This window comes from Phycodurus eques, chromosome 10 (assembly GCF_024500275.1).
Source record: "Phycodurus eques isolate BA_2022a chromosome 10, UOR_Pequ_1.1, whole genome shotgun sequence".
NCBI lineage: Eukaryota > Metazoa > Chordata > Actinopteri > Syngnathiformes > Syngnathidae > Phycodurus > Phycodurus eques.
The window spans coordinates 22318935-22334019 of record NC_084534.1 but is presented as its reverse complement, the minus strand read 5'-3'; the positions used below and the strand labels follow the sequence as shown (position 1 = coordinate 22334019).

Below are 15085 nucleotides of genomic sequence, written 5' to 3'. Positions count from 1 at the left end.
AGAAAGAAAGCTTCAAAATTTGTCTGCATACATCACTTCATGATGTCCAGCCTGACGTCCTTATTTGAATAGTTACTGGGTTTGTTCAAATAGTTTGCTTTATATCTTCTTGAGAAAGCCTATTATAATGTAGGAGACATTTTGTGCTCTCCAAATACTTTTAAAATTCAGCATAATTTGAGAAGTGAATCCAAGGCTACCAGGCCAAAGGTCAGTAAATGTGATAAATAATTTTAAAGACGAAGCAATTGTGCTAGAATCAGGTGTATAATAGTGGCTACGATACTTTATTGATACAACCGGATCAAATATTGATAGTGTTGCTACTACATTGATATACCTATGGACAAGTTAGACTAGTCTTCGATTAACCTAAAAGCATGTTTTAGGAATGTGGAAGAAAACTGGAGTAATAATATATTGTTTGTAATATTGAGCCCATGTTGCCCACGCTGAATGCTTTTTTTATTTAAAAAAAAATTTCCCCAATTAAAGTTTGTCCTAGTCTTAAATTCCCCTTAAACCCGTGCCTTGTTGTCATCTATATGCAAAACATTACAAACGCAAAGAACGAGTAACAAACATTTTTACGAGATCAACTTTACCCATTCAGACTAGACCATGTGCAATTCTCAAAATATACAATTTATTCAAAATATGTGAATACAGCCCATCAGTATAGTCAGTCTAATAATTACAAAATCATCAGTAGTTCTTTCTTTATATTTGTATCCTTTTGTCTCTTTCTGGACACTTGTTGATAATCACACATGTAACTACTGTATATGTTGTGAAGGAATTGGACGTGTCAATTTATTCCACCGCAGCAGCTAGACATTTAGTTAACATTAAAAAAAAAAAAAACATTTCATTCCTGACATTTCAGGACCCAAAAAAATGACACAGTGGAGGAACACATTTAACACTGACACCTGCGTCTACTTCGCAGGCATATGACACATATAAAGCGGGATTACCAAAGAGGATCGTTATGTGTATTCTCCTATGTTATTTTTCATTAGGACACCAATAAACATACAGACAAATGCAGTTCATGGGAACAGACAACGTTAGTATTTAAAAATTCATCTGTGCACATCATTGAGACTGTACAAGGGAGGGCAGGGGGAATGTCGGTTTAAAGGAACCATTTACATCTAAATTATACTGTATTTTTTAATGGAAGACTCTTTGGCACTCACATGGAGATGAGGCAACATATATGGTATTTCATTGAATAACAAACACTGTATGGTAACGGTAAAGTGGTCGTTCATGTTACCTGTCAATCAAGGAAATTTACTTGAATGACCATTCCTAAATTAAATAAAAAGTCAGTTGATTAGGAGGGACAGTCAGAGAATGGAATTCCGCATTCCTTGATTTACACTGCAGATCCAAGCATCCAATTCCAGTTTAATGCCTATACAGTATCTGCTCTTTTTTTATTTTATTTTTTTTTTTTTTTTTTTTTTTGCATTTTAAGTGACACATTTCCGATATGGCTGTGTTTACACTGACAGAACACATGAACCAACCCTCATGCACAGATGCACAAATTGCGTGGAAATAACTCCTAAGTCATAACTTGACTAAGTTACAACATGGACGTAAACAATAACACATAAATAATACAAAGTATTAAAAGTATACAGCGCCAATCGATTTATTTTGATGAGCTCGCATTGACAGGGTATATCCAATCTGTACGTTTATGCTGCACTTTTCACTTACATTGGTTGTTACCCAATGTGTACCGTACTGGAGGCCTGATTCTGATCTGAACGTATGCGATTTCATGTTTGTTTGTTTTTTGTTGTTTTTTTTCAATTTTTTTTACTTATTCTGTACTGCAATTGTGCCGATTGATAGAAAATAAATTGGAATTGTCACTTGAACCAGCTATGCAGTTTAAATCCCGTCCTATTTACTGTTTCTGATGCTGTGGTTCTGTGTAAAAAAAAAAAAAAAAAGTCAGATAAATGTCGGATCCTCCATTCTGGCTTTGTTATGGCCATTTTGTGTTATTTCTAGGGATCATGCTACAATTAAACCTTCCGCTAGCATATGAGGAAAAAGGTGCTTTGCTGGCTCTTTTCTGTATCGCATTCACTCTCCACACACCATCCGCAACAATAAATACACTCCAATGTAGGAACACATAAATCATGTAATAAATAAAGAAACGTACGGTTGACAGTTTTCATCTCAAAGCGGATCAATAGAAATATCAGTTGGGTGCAGACATACAGTATACAAAGGGGACAGTGACTTGTACATGATAACACTTTTATGGCATTCCTTCCCTTTACTAATTCACGGCGTTCAAAGCACTATGTTTGCTTCTTCTGATATGTTGAAATTTATGACTGCTGTCCTACACGATGACTTTTCCTTCATGTTAAAAAAAAAAAGAAAAGACAAAATGAAATATCTCAAAAGTTCACTTGTGAACAGCGTAACCCCCAAAGTCGAACACAAGAAATGGTGGTACAAATTGGAATTCAAACATAATTGGAATTCAAACAGCAAATCTGAGGCTTTAGCTCTCAGTAAGTATCGTATTTTCACGACCATAAGGGGCACTTAAAAGTCTTAAATTTTCTCCAAAATGGATGGGGTGTGTGCACAGAGTTCCAAAATCTGTAAATGTTGTTGTGTGACTTCAGCGCTCCGCTTGACTGACTGGGAGCATTTCCTGCCGACGCCCTGCTTATATGGAGGAAGGTGGACGTGACTGAGGACAGCATACGGACGTAAAAGGGGGAAGGCTGCGCGTGACAGAGGAGGCTAAAGACACGCCCCCAGTAGGTATATCGTTAGCGGGCATGCATGCTACCGTATGTTTTAAGCTAGCGTATGTTTTACCATGCCTGCGCCCAATAATACGGTGCGCCTTATGTATGTGTTAAATACAGAAATAGACCCGGTAACTGAGACTGCGCCTTTTAATGCGATGCGTGAAAATACGATATCTAAAGGACAGCAGGACACCAGTGATCACTTCTAAGATGACCTGGAATTAATTCATTCATCTAACACGTCCTATGGGGGAAATTGTTTTGTAAATGGAACAACTTGGAAGTCAACCACCATCACGGAACAGATAGATTTTGTTCAACTTTGGAGGTTCCATTTATATTGGTTTTGTTTTGGTTTTTCTCGGGGTTCTTTAAACACAAACTTGTTTGCAAGATTTAATCTGCTTTCTACCAAATTTGAACCAGATGTGCAACACTAAAGCCAAGTTTTCATCATTGCATGTGGGCGGAGCATAGCGGTGAATTTTTGCCCGGTAGCTCCGAACCTTTCACTTGGCAACATAAAATGTGGTAGGCATGTCTATCATAAGTAGACCCCCCCCCAAAAAAATCTAAAGAGGCAATGCCCCTAAGGAAATAGGAAGTCTGCCGTTTAAAAAAAAATAATAATAATGTTTTGAAACATCAGGGATGTCAACCAGTATCATGGAACAGATCGACTTTGGAGGTTCCTCTTATACCTAGAATTGTCTTCAGCCATCCATCATTGTGGTTCTTTCCATGTATCCAAATTTAATCCAAAGCCTCGGTTTGTTAGCCTGCTACACTTGCAACCTCCATTCATGTAGAAAGTCCACTTTTTTGAGTGAAAGTTATTTGACCTGCCTCCAGCTCTTCTGTGCAAACGTTTGCAGTTCCTTGGCCTCGCACGACGATGGCGCTACGACATGCAGCAGCAGGTCCGCGACTTGGGCTGCTCTTCATCAACGGGCTGCCTGAGTCTGAGGAGTGGCGGCTCGCCGCTCGCCGGCGTGTAGAACACAGCGCTGCCGTTGGACGAAACCAGTGGCATGCGGGGGTCGTCCGAAAGGGATTTGGCGTCGCTGAAGGAGTCTGTGGAACCGTTGCCCAGGTGACCATTGAACAGGGGGTGGTTCAACAGCTTTGCCGCCGCCCGGTGCTTTTTTAGCTCTGACAGAGTCTGAGCTCGCTCGCGAGGAAAAGTTTCATCATGGCTGGCCGGACTAGCGGCTAGCGTGCTCTTGTTCACTGCCGCCTTGCCGTTGGCGGGTGGCTGCGGGGGTACGCATGTAGATGTAGAGATGAGGCCATTGTGCTTGCTGCTGCCATCTTTGAGGATGGTGGGCAGCTTGGTCTGGTCAGGTGGATCGACTGCCTCTTCGGGCTTTACCTGAACAGTGGGCAGAGTATTAATCCAATACATTGAAAATTCAGCCCCTGAAGCCACTGTCTTCCTGGTTCTTATCCGTTGTGTGAGCTGGAGGCGTTTATTTGTGCAGACACACGTGGGGGCGGGGACTGAAATGACGCTGGATTCAAATCTTGCTGGCATTTGCACAAATTCCCCTTTAATTTACCTTTTAATAAATTGAATTTATAGTTTAATGGTTCATTTGGGCACCGCAATTTTGTCCTGTATCCTTCAGTCAAGACTGTTCTAGCGTGATTATCTTTATTTACTGTCAATCATCGTATGTTATAATAACAAAAACCTAATTGGTCTGATATTCTGTGCACTAGCATGCGACGGAGCGCTAAACAACATTGCTATTGTTTGTAAGGAGAGGCGCGAGTGTTTTGTCTGACAGGGCCAAACCACTGTGGCTGAAGCGAGGTGACCTGAAAGGAGATTAGATTCAGCACACAGAGAGCGGGAGGGAACATTAGAAGCTGCAGAAAATCGAATGTGCAGCTCATTAACGTCCTCCCTGCCACTAATAATAGACAGTGACACGCACCCCCAGTGTGTACTGCCCTCTTTAGACTGGAGATAAGACATCTGGCACTGCTGCCAATCAGAAATATTGTTTATGACACATGCTAATGATGAGATGACTCACATGAAGCACCTGGATGTTTTCCTGGTCAGGCTCCTTCTCTTTGTCCTCCTTCTCCTCCTCCTCCTCCCTGCCTCCCCTCCACACGATGGCCTCCGTCTCGTACTCCTTGCGGCACAGGTTGTGTCTGTCGGACAAACTGGCTCGCCTCACCACCTTCCTGCGGATGAAGAAAGCTTCAGTGAAAACGAGGAATGATGTGCGACCATCTTATTTTACAAAGAACCGGCAGCTTTGCAGAATTAACAGAAGATATGGCATTTGCCATGTTTTTATCCAAGAATTTATCCAAAAACATTTGTCCATAGGTGTGGATGTGAGTGTGAATGGTTGTCTATATGTGACCTGAGATTAACTGGTGACAGTCCAGGGTGGGCCCCGCTTCTCTTGCCAAAAATCAACTGGGATAGGATCAATCTCACTTGCGTCCCGAATGGGGACAAGCTGTACCGAAAATGTTTGAATGGATGTTCCTTGTGATTAACTGACAGACTTAAAAACTAGATTATTATATATAAGTATGAATTTTGAGTGGATGGTTTGTTTTTGTCTATATGTGTCCAGCAAATAGCTGCCAACCAGTCTAGTGGTTATCCCAATTCTCTCACCAAATGTCAGCTGGGAGAAAGCTGTAAAGAAAATGGACGATGGATGTTTTCACCCCTGGAGTGACCGCTTGTCATCGGGCCGATCTTTGGCATCTCTACTTTCAACCACTTTTACATGTTGAAAATTGCATCCCTTTTCCAAACATGTACCGTGTGTAGTTGTAGTAGTAGCCAGCAGGTGTCAGCACTCACCCACGACTGCCTGCACTGGACGTCCGTCGGCACAACGAAGTCTTGTGTTTGAGCTGGGATTTCATGATGATGTCATGCTTGTGCTTCAGGTCCAGCAGAATCGTTCTGAACTCCTCATCCTCACACAGGTCTTAAAATGTAGGATGGAGGAAAATGTTAGCACGATAAGATAGCCACACATTTTTGTGAGGTGTGAGTATACCAATGGGGGTCTCTTCGAGGAAGGTCTTGGCATTGAGACTGGCCCCGTGAGACACCAGCAGCTCAGCCACATGCATCTAAAAGAGCAGGAGCCGTAATTTACATCGACAGGGGAGTCTCTTAGCCTGTCATCTTTTTTGTCAGCGTCTGGTCTCACCTGCCCCCAGCAGGCCGCGGCGTGGAGCGGCTGCCATCCGTCCGAGTCTCTCAGGTCCATGCGAGCGCCGCCCTCCAGCAGCAGCTCGGCCGCCTGCATGTAGCCGTTCGCTGCCACGATGTGCAGCTGCAGAGACAAAAATGATAGCACCTATTCAATTACTGTGCCTTAGAACTGAACGTTTCCATAATAGGCCCCCCGTCCCCTTTATTAAAGCAATCATTCCAGATTTGCTGAATTCTGTTGGACCGATTCCACAAACCTTTTTTTTTTCCCCCTCAACTTTATTGTATCTCTCGCTCCGTGGATCAAGCAGACTACACAGGAAGGAAAGTCCTTGAGTGACAAATAAAAAGTATTTCTCTTGAAAACAAAAGATTAGCCTTGCATAACGTCCGACAATTTCCGCATGTGCTCTTCGCTGGACTTTTTTGCCAAACATTCTGGCACGCTCTGTTTTGTTTCATTGGTTTGGATGCAGATTAAGCAAAGGATGGAGAATGCAGGAGGATAAATCTTTCAGATTAACAAAGCGGACTACAACCATGTCATGGTCTCTTCATAGTCCAGCATTCACTTTTTAAACACTGCGAAAATCGTCTTAATAACTCGTTACACAATTTCATTAATTAAACGAGACGGCATTTATTTTTACTTAAAATATCACTATTTCCACCATTTTTTTTCATGATTTCAAACTGTTCCCTGGTGTCGTAATATGTCTGTTATATTTGTTGGTCAAAAATCCCCCAAGGATAAAGAAGACCCTTTAAAACTCCCTCTCTAAAAAGCCCTGTCGAAAAAATTATTCTGTTTTGCGAGTTGGGAGGGGGGGGGCGGGCAGCTGGCCACACAAATACAAAATGAGAACATTGGCAAGCAGCTGCTGTAGGCCACAACTCACACCCAGGCGCTCACACGCAGACTAACCACCCAAACCGACTCCAGATGTCACTCACCAGGCCACACCCCTTAAAGGGACACATCCAACACACGAAAACGTCAGTACATACAGTAATTACACTTAATAAAACCTGTTTATTTCTTTAGATTCTCTTCTGTTCTGCTTTAACTTTTTTTTATACAATACAGTGCTATTTTTCTTTGAGTAAAATAAAGTGGTGTTTTTTGGGAGGCTGGACGGGTTAAAGGGCATTTCAGTTCATCATGTCGAAAATTGATGTTACAAGCTTGGTCACGGGATGGATTAAGCTCTTCAGTCAAGGTACGACTGTACGTCCCCTTTAAGTCGCCACTGTAATCTTTCTGAAAACGTACCAGTGTGGCTCCCTGCGAGTCCTGATGGTTGACTTCGTCACCCAGCCTCACCAGTTCCTGGATATCTCCCAGCATCCTCCTCTCTGTGGACGCCCGGGTCTCGTTGATCATCTCCTGGGTGATGCCTGCCGATCGAACACACACAGACAAACAGTGCTATTGATTTACCCCTTCAACGCGGTCATCTATTAGCGCGGCACATTAGCAGTTTCACAAGAATATTTTCACACATGATGCTATTTGAGGTCTATTTGAAATGACGAATATTGGGCTGACTCCATTTTTAACCACATTCAATTCAAATCCGTCTTGACAGCAACAACTTAAAATGGAGACTATCACGATACAGCGTTTCCCTTCTCAAGAATCCCTTAAAATAACAAATGGATCAATATCACACCATTCCTACATTGTTATTCTACACTGCAGTGAAAAAGTTGCTGTTAGGATGAGGATGGTGCTTCGACAATCACAACTGTGGATGGACAGTGAATATGTGAGCAACACCATCTTGGTATCCCATCTGGTATTAGTTGTATTTCTCCTGATACCAAACAAGCTTTGAAACAAGTTTTACCCCCGGCATTAACCTACCTCAGTTGTTGTTTTGTTTTGTTTTATACGTTACTGGCAATTACCTAATTTTTTCCCTCTGTGTTGGTAAGAATAATCAAATTAATAGAATTTATGAAAATTTCAAATGTTATCAGGAGTCTTTTTTTTTTTTGCAAGCTTACTTGATGAACCCCTTTTGTATTAGACTCTCACATCATTTTAACTAAGATGGAGACTTCATTGCGGCGAAATTTGAGTTGAATTGATTGTTATTTATATGAATGTTTATTGTTTAGTCAAGGCAACAACATCAGTTTAATAAAGTCCATGTCTTACTGCCAAATGTTCCTCTCGTCCCGTCTCCTATTTGTGGAAGTCCTCAGAAAAAGTGTCTGTCTTACATCGAGTGCAATGTGTTTTTTTATTAGGACAGAGGGGAGCCTGTCTCCTCGCCACTGTGTCATCTCTGGAGGTCTTGGCAACGCGACGAGAGCAATTAGTGTTGCTGCGCTCCCTTGTTTGATGCTCTTATTGTCATTCTTCTCACCTACTGTAGCGCTATCTGCATGCTGCAAAAGAGTCGGCCTGAGAAGCCCTTGTGTCATATTTGGTGTCGCATGTTCAACTAATCCACTGTAGTTTTTCTTCGACTAACTCACAAGGCTCCCAAACTAAAAACTTGCATCGTTTACTTGAGGGAATTTCAACATCAGCAAGTTAAGGAGGCGAGAGAACACGTGGCTAGCTTACTTAGCTCTAAAATGCGTCTGTTAGTTCTGACTACCAAACCACAGCAAAGCATTGGTTTTCCATATATCTTAGAGTTGTATGTCTGTTGAACCCATTTACTCTTTTACTAATCAAAAAAGCAGCACTGAAGCAAGTAAACAGTTTTTTCGTTACTCACACTCGGCCATTCGAACTTGCCTGAGCCCACTTAAAGAAAGCCACGTTTAAAGATAAATAGCGCACCCCTGTTGGCCATGGCCGTCTCAATGATGTCCAGTGTTGGGTCGTCTTCACAAAGGTCGTACGGCATGTTCCCATCAGAGTTGACCGCCAGCAGATCAGCACCACTGTGGGGGAGAATGACCGTCCAAATAATTAATTAAGAACCACTACATGATGTACTGTAGATCGGTGCATAGGCCATGTCGTCTCACTGTGCAATGAGTGTCTTGACGAGGACCGCGTGGCCGCAGGTAGCGGCAGCGTGCAGCGGCGTCCACAGCTCGTTGTCCTGAGCATTGACGCAAGCTCCACGATCCAGTAGGATCTTCACCATCTCCTCGTAGTTGTCTATGCAGCACTGTGTGGAAAAAGAGACATGGAGGGTTTAAAAATGGGCTTCTACAATGATGACACTTGATCTCGGTGACGAGTTACAGTGAGCTGAGGCAGATGGCCTGTCTGTCCTCATTTAGTTCTTCTGGAGGTTGCTTCCTGTTTCACAGTAACTGTTTAGATACTGTATGCTTATAAAGAATCTGGACTCTGGATGCATTGGTTGATCCGGCCCAGGTCACTACGAGTACAGGTTATCCGGAAAGGAGCTACAGAGAAGGGGCTTTTCGCCAAACCGTTCCCCCACTGTTGAAGACATTAAGACATCATGTATTGCTATAACATCAACATATATGTAACTAAACTAACAATGGAGAGAGAGGTTGATGGAACAATGGATGGAATGATGACTGATGGATGCAACAATGGATGGATGGATGGAATGATGCATGGTAGGATTAGGAAATGTCTTAATGAATGGGTGGATGGACATGAATAGTTTAGATCATGGCTTTAATGATTGGCAGGTGGGTTGGTGGTTGGAACGATGGGTGGGTCAATAGAACGATGGATGGTTGATGGAATGATGGGCAATGGATGGATGATTGGTGAATGGAACAACGGATGCGAGGATAGAATGATGAATTGGATGGATGGGTGGATAATCAATGGGTGGACTGAACTAAGTACCGGTTCATTGGATGAATAGGTGCTTGGAATGATGGATGGATACAATAGATGGCTGAATGGAGCGACGGACGGACTGGTACATGGTTGATGAAATGATGGGTGGATGATTGGTTGCATTGATGGAACAATGGACGGTTTAATATAATGACTTGATGGATGGAAGAATGGATGTTTTTCCAGATCTTCCCCTCAAGGATGAATTTCATACTTTATTTTTTTGAGATGAGAAGCCATCAAACATATAACATAGCAGTCAGTGAGTGGAGACAAAGCTGTAAAAGCCATCTCTGCGCACACATCTATCCAGTGCAAAAGAAACTATTTGTCTTTTTAATGTGGCTGTGATTCTCAGGGTAAATGTAACAGCAGAGCTAATTGATACTAGACACAATGCAACCAAGCATCGCCTCACTGCATAAGCCATACTTTGTAGTTGTGAGCTTTTTCCATTTTGAGTGAAATATTTATTGTGCAAGATCTGTGCTTAAAGCCCCCATGATGCCAATAACGCCACACTACATAGGAGGCATATTAAAGCAGATATACCATGAAAGGTTTTGCTCCCAGAAACGGCTGCATTTTTATCACCTTCATTTTAGGGGACCACCAAAGAGAGGGTACAAGTTTCTCTCCTCCTGGGTTTTCATTGACAGTCACGCATAGATTGTTCTTACATGAACAAACTCAGATGACCATGTGAATTTAATACACGAGAGTGAGGCAAAATGAGTAGGTTTTCAGCATTGTAAAAGTAGTTCAGAACATTCAGAGAGAGATTCTCCCAACTCCCGTCAAAGAATTGAAGAAAATGAATATATTAATAAATATGTAGTGTACACACATACTATACAGTATCCCGATGGGATACATTGCTGTTGTCTGGGACTGAGCTTTTCTCCCTTTTTTTTTTCAGGTCACAATTGCCGGTACATGAGTTTTGTTGTTGTTTTTTTCCCCCAGTATGCGTCATGCCCGAGGCCAGGCTTCAGAGGTGAGCAGTCTATTTATTACATCAGTCTACAATCCCCGCCACCCAGCACATAGGCCTGCATGACGCTTCCACTCCATCATGCTGTGTCCTCAGCTTGCTCTCACAAACACACAGTTGATGCCAAGGACACACACACACACACACACACACACACACACTACCTGTAAGCAAATTTTGAAAGATGACCTTTTTATATCAAACAAGGCCAAACTGACGACCCAAAATTTGCAGGGCATATAAAGAAAAACATAGACAAACAACCATTCACACTCACAATCACACCTATGGACAATTTAGAGTATTTAATAACCTAACATGGATCTTTGTTGAATGTGGGCGAAAACCAGAGTACCCAGAGAAAACATGGACAATCTCCAAATAAGCTCTGATATAAATCCACAACCTCTCAACTATGAGGCTGTTGTGCTAACAGCTGGCCACCGTGCACATTTAGGTAGAATTTTTGTTTAACTTTATTGCACAACGTATTTGAACCGTCATTAAGTACTGCTTTTTTTATTTTCCTATATTTAAGCGCAGTGTTAATGTAAAGTTATTGACTTCCCACTAAAAATTTTCACAATTGCCTATATTAATAGTTTAAACTTTAGATATACCAGAAAAAATGTTTGAAAACTTCACAAGCAGCTACACAAATAGTGATCAGGGATCTCGTTTAATGTGCGTCCCATGTCCCTGACGCACAAAAATGATGAGGGACGTGAAAAGCTTTGAATATGCGTCTACAGGTGCACAACATTGCTTACCTGCGTATGTGTGCAAGTCTCGAATTAAGTGGTCTCGCTTCACAGTTTCCTGGTTAAAATTTGCATTTTGCGCATCAAAAAAAAAAAAAAAAGAAACGCAAAACTGAAAATCAGGTTTACCACAGAGACAGTCACGAAGACGGAAGACGGCAGTGGCGTATATGACACAACGCGCTTACGTCACCGATGCGCGGACGTGGAAGTGGAGCGTTCGACTGGGAAGCGCCAAGAAAGCGGTTGCAAAATGCGACGCCGAATCGAGAAGAGAGAGCGAAAAAAGACAAATGGCGAAAGTGTAGTCGCATTTCATCGTGAAATGCAAGGCGAGCACCCGTTCATTGTAACACTGACCTTTCTATGAGGCCACGTCGCGGGACTCGAGAGACGAAGGTGAAGCGCAAATTGGTGAGCTTAACGTTCGTCTACTATACTGACATAACGTTAACACTGCGGGCTGCCGAGTGTCTCTTTTAATTATGAATACCGTCGAATGTTTGTCTTTTTTTGTTGTTGTTTTTACCTTGACAAGGCCAGTATAACGCAACCATAACGGTACATCGTGTGCTTTTTGCTCAGTGTAGTCGCTGTGTGACATATGGCCAATCTGATGATCTGTAAGTGGCAAAACTTTGAGTCAAGTAGGTGAAAAACGTGGCAAATGTGGCCAGAGAGGAATAAGAGTAAACTGGATCCTCATCATGTACCAAACAGAGGAGCTTTTAGGTGAAGGGAGATGAAGGACATATTTTTCTCTCTCGAGGTTTCTTCATTTTAGTTTGAACAAATTCAACACTTGCAAAACTTGTAGTAATATAATATTTGTCTTATTCCTAGTCAGCTGGTCTAATCTCATAAATGCACAGCCATGAACCTAATGTATTATTCTGTCACAAAATGCCAAAATGCTGTTTAAGTGAAGATGCACCAAGGCTAAGTGGGAAGTTCCCACTGGGGGCTCTTATTAAAAGTGCATATAATATGTGAAACGCCATTATGAACCAAAACAAAGGTTTTGAACTTGGCATTACACGATCAGGATTTTTGGGGCCGATCACCGCGTTTAAAAAAAAAAAAAACGATAACCGATCACTGATCCGATCACAAGATGGAGCAATGTGTCTATTAAAATGACTTGTTCATTTACTGTATATACTTGTGTACTTAATTGATCAAAAAATTATATTTACAATAATGTATCTTTGTTCATCTATTTATGCCAGCGAGGCATAGTGACAGACAGAACAAATGAACGGTTTTCTATTAGATGGAAGGAAGTACATACAGTAATTAATGTATCCACTTTTTGTTTGTTGGTGTGCCATGAGATTTTTCAATTGGAGTGTGTGGACATGGAGTAAATGTCTTTTGCGGTGCCGATCAATCGGCAAATTATGACATTAAAGCCGATCAGCATAAAATGCTAATTATCACCCGATACCGATCGGCCGATCAGATCGGTGTAAAGTCTATTTTGAACATAAATAACCTCTAAGATGGTTCAGTTAAAATTGTTTGAGACTTCACTGTTGTGTCAAGATGCCAATTAATTTCTTTAAGTTCAGCTCTTTATTTGAACACGTGTAACGTTCTCTTTTTATTTACTTGCTCTTATTGTGAAATGCAGCCCTACTTTTATTTCGTAAATGAGAGAACATGACACAGTTGTGCTCATATGTTTGATTACCAGGGCAGAATATGTAATATGTGTACGTCTTTATTATGCTCGAATGTAGTTATATCAGTGGCATTTAAAAAATAAAAAATAAAAAACAATGATACTATCGTTTATCTTGATAGTTTTTGGGAAAATATATTGTTCTAAAAAAAATTTATATCGTGGCAGGCCTTAACACACAATATATTGATAGAGAACAAGAGCAATGGATAATGCAAAAATATTGTACACATTGTATAAAAGATTAAAGCGTAACAACTGTAATCAAAATCTGCAATACAGGGGAACCGTGAAGCAAGAACCACGATGTAGCAGAGGATTATTGTATCTGTATTCTGTGATGATAAATTGCAGGGACTCATTGTTCTAGGGCTGGGACTCATTGTTTCCATGACATGTGCATCCTGGGACTCACATAGTCTCAAGTGTCAAATGATATATGGGTGATTTGCGCGAATCAGCCAGGATTCACTGTTTCGTCATTCGCAACACAAAGCAGAGAAAGTGTTGTTTGTAACCTCTGGAGTTTCGTCGCCTCAGCAAGCAAGGCTGTGCAGATAAGAAGACTTTGGTGTGTGCGCCCGTGGAGGCAAAAAATCATTAGACGAGACATGAGAGGAAATGAAATTACTGCACAACGCAGAGCGCAGATTGCAGGAAGAACAGATAAGAGGTGAAAGTGAAGCCTGCAAAACAAAAATAACAATTGACTGGAGACAGGAGTGACACAAACATATTATAAATGATTGGGGTGGTCAGTGTACAAACAACAAACTCCCCAAAATTGCAATGCATTTTTAAAAGCCAATTCATACGCAACAGAGCTATAGCTGAATTTGCTGCATTTATTGGCAAACCAGGGTTTTTGTTAGTTTTTTTTCTTTCTGAAAGAGACTCACTCTGACAGCCTGTCCTCCATGCATTGTATGATATATTCGTTTAATTGCATTTCTTTCACATTTATTGTACTCTATTTTGTGGGAAATTAAAATTTTATCGAACAATGAGTATTTGGACCACATTGAACACACAGAAAAGAATATAACACAAGGAAAAAGTCATACATCATTTTTGAGAATCAAGTTTAATAATTCAAGAAAAAAGTCTCAACATTACAGATAAAAGAAGAATAGTCAATAGTCTTAATCTTACAAGAAAAAGTGGGAACACTACAAGAATTCTGGAATTACACAAAAATATAGACGTAAGACTACAACAAAACAGTCAGGAAAAAGTGAGAATTTTACAAGACTATAGTTTTAAATTACAAGGGAAAAGTTGTTCTTGTAAAAATCAAGTCTGAATAATAATAAAAATGCTTATGTAAAGTTCGAATTAATTGTTTTTAATATTTCAAGAAACACGTGTTAACATGAAAAGTGATAGTAGAAGGACATGTTTTAAATCTGGTGACATAAAGTGGACACTAAGTGTGTTCTTTAGAGAAAAAAAGAACTAACATTAGGAGAAAGTTTTTATTTTTCAAGAGTATGGCCCTATTTTTAGATAAACTCAGTGGTAACTTGAAAAAAATATTTAATTTTACAGGATTTTAGTTGTAATATTTTGATTAAAAAAAGTGGTTACTTTATGATCAATTGTTGGAATATTTTAAGAATATAGTTCTATTTTGGAGGGAAAAGGGGATTATGAGAGTCTCATAAGAGAGAAACTCTTATGAGAGTTTAAATTTTAAAAGAATACAGCTCAATTATGTTGAGATAAAATGTTAACATTAGGAGAAAAGGTTGGTAACATTAGTAGAGAAAATGTGAATTTTAAAGCAATATAGTCTTAATTTTGCATAAAAAAGGGTTAACGTTACAAGAATATGTATGTATTATTTC

At 40.6% G+C, this 15085-nt stretch overlaps 1 protein-coding gene across 1 annotated transcript in view; it reads right to left on the bottom strand.

Moving 5' to 3' along the window:
• Positions 1 to 624: 624 nt before the first annotated feature.
• Positions 625 to 15085, bottom strand: part of ppp1r16b (protein phosphatase 1, regulatory subunit 16B) — a 63981-nt gene continuing 49520 nt past the window's right edge. The window contains exons 4-11 of the mRNA XM_061688280.1: positions 8995 to 9140; positions 8804 to 8907; positions 7277 to 7401; positions 5999 to 6124; positions 5843 to 5918; positions 5641 to 5770; positions 4844 to 5000; positions 625 to 4173 (exon numbers count right to left, since the gene is read on the bottom strand). Coding sequence (XP_061544264.1) covers positions 3703 to 4173; positions 4844 to 5000; positions 5641 to 5770; positions 5843 to 5918; positions 5999 to 6124; positions 7277 to 7401; positions 8804 to 8907; positions 8995 to 9140 — 1335 coding nt within the window. The 3' untranslated portion in view covers positions 625 to 3702. The remainder of the gene's footprint in view (positions 4174 to 4843; positions 5001 to 5640; positions 5771 to 5842; positions 5919 to 5998; positions 6125 to 7276; positions 7402 to 8803; positions 8908 to 8994; positions 9141 to 15085) is intronic.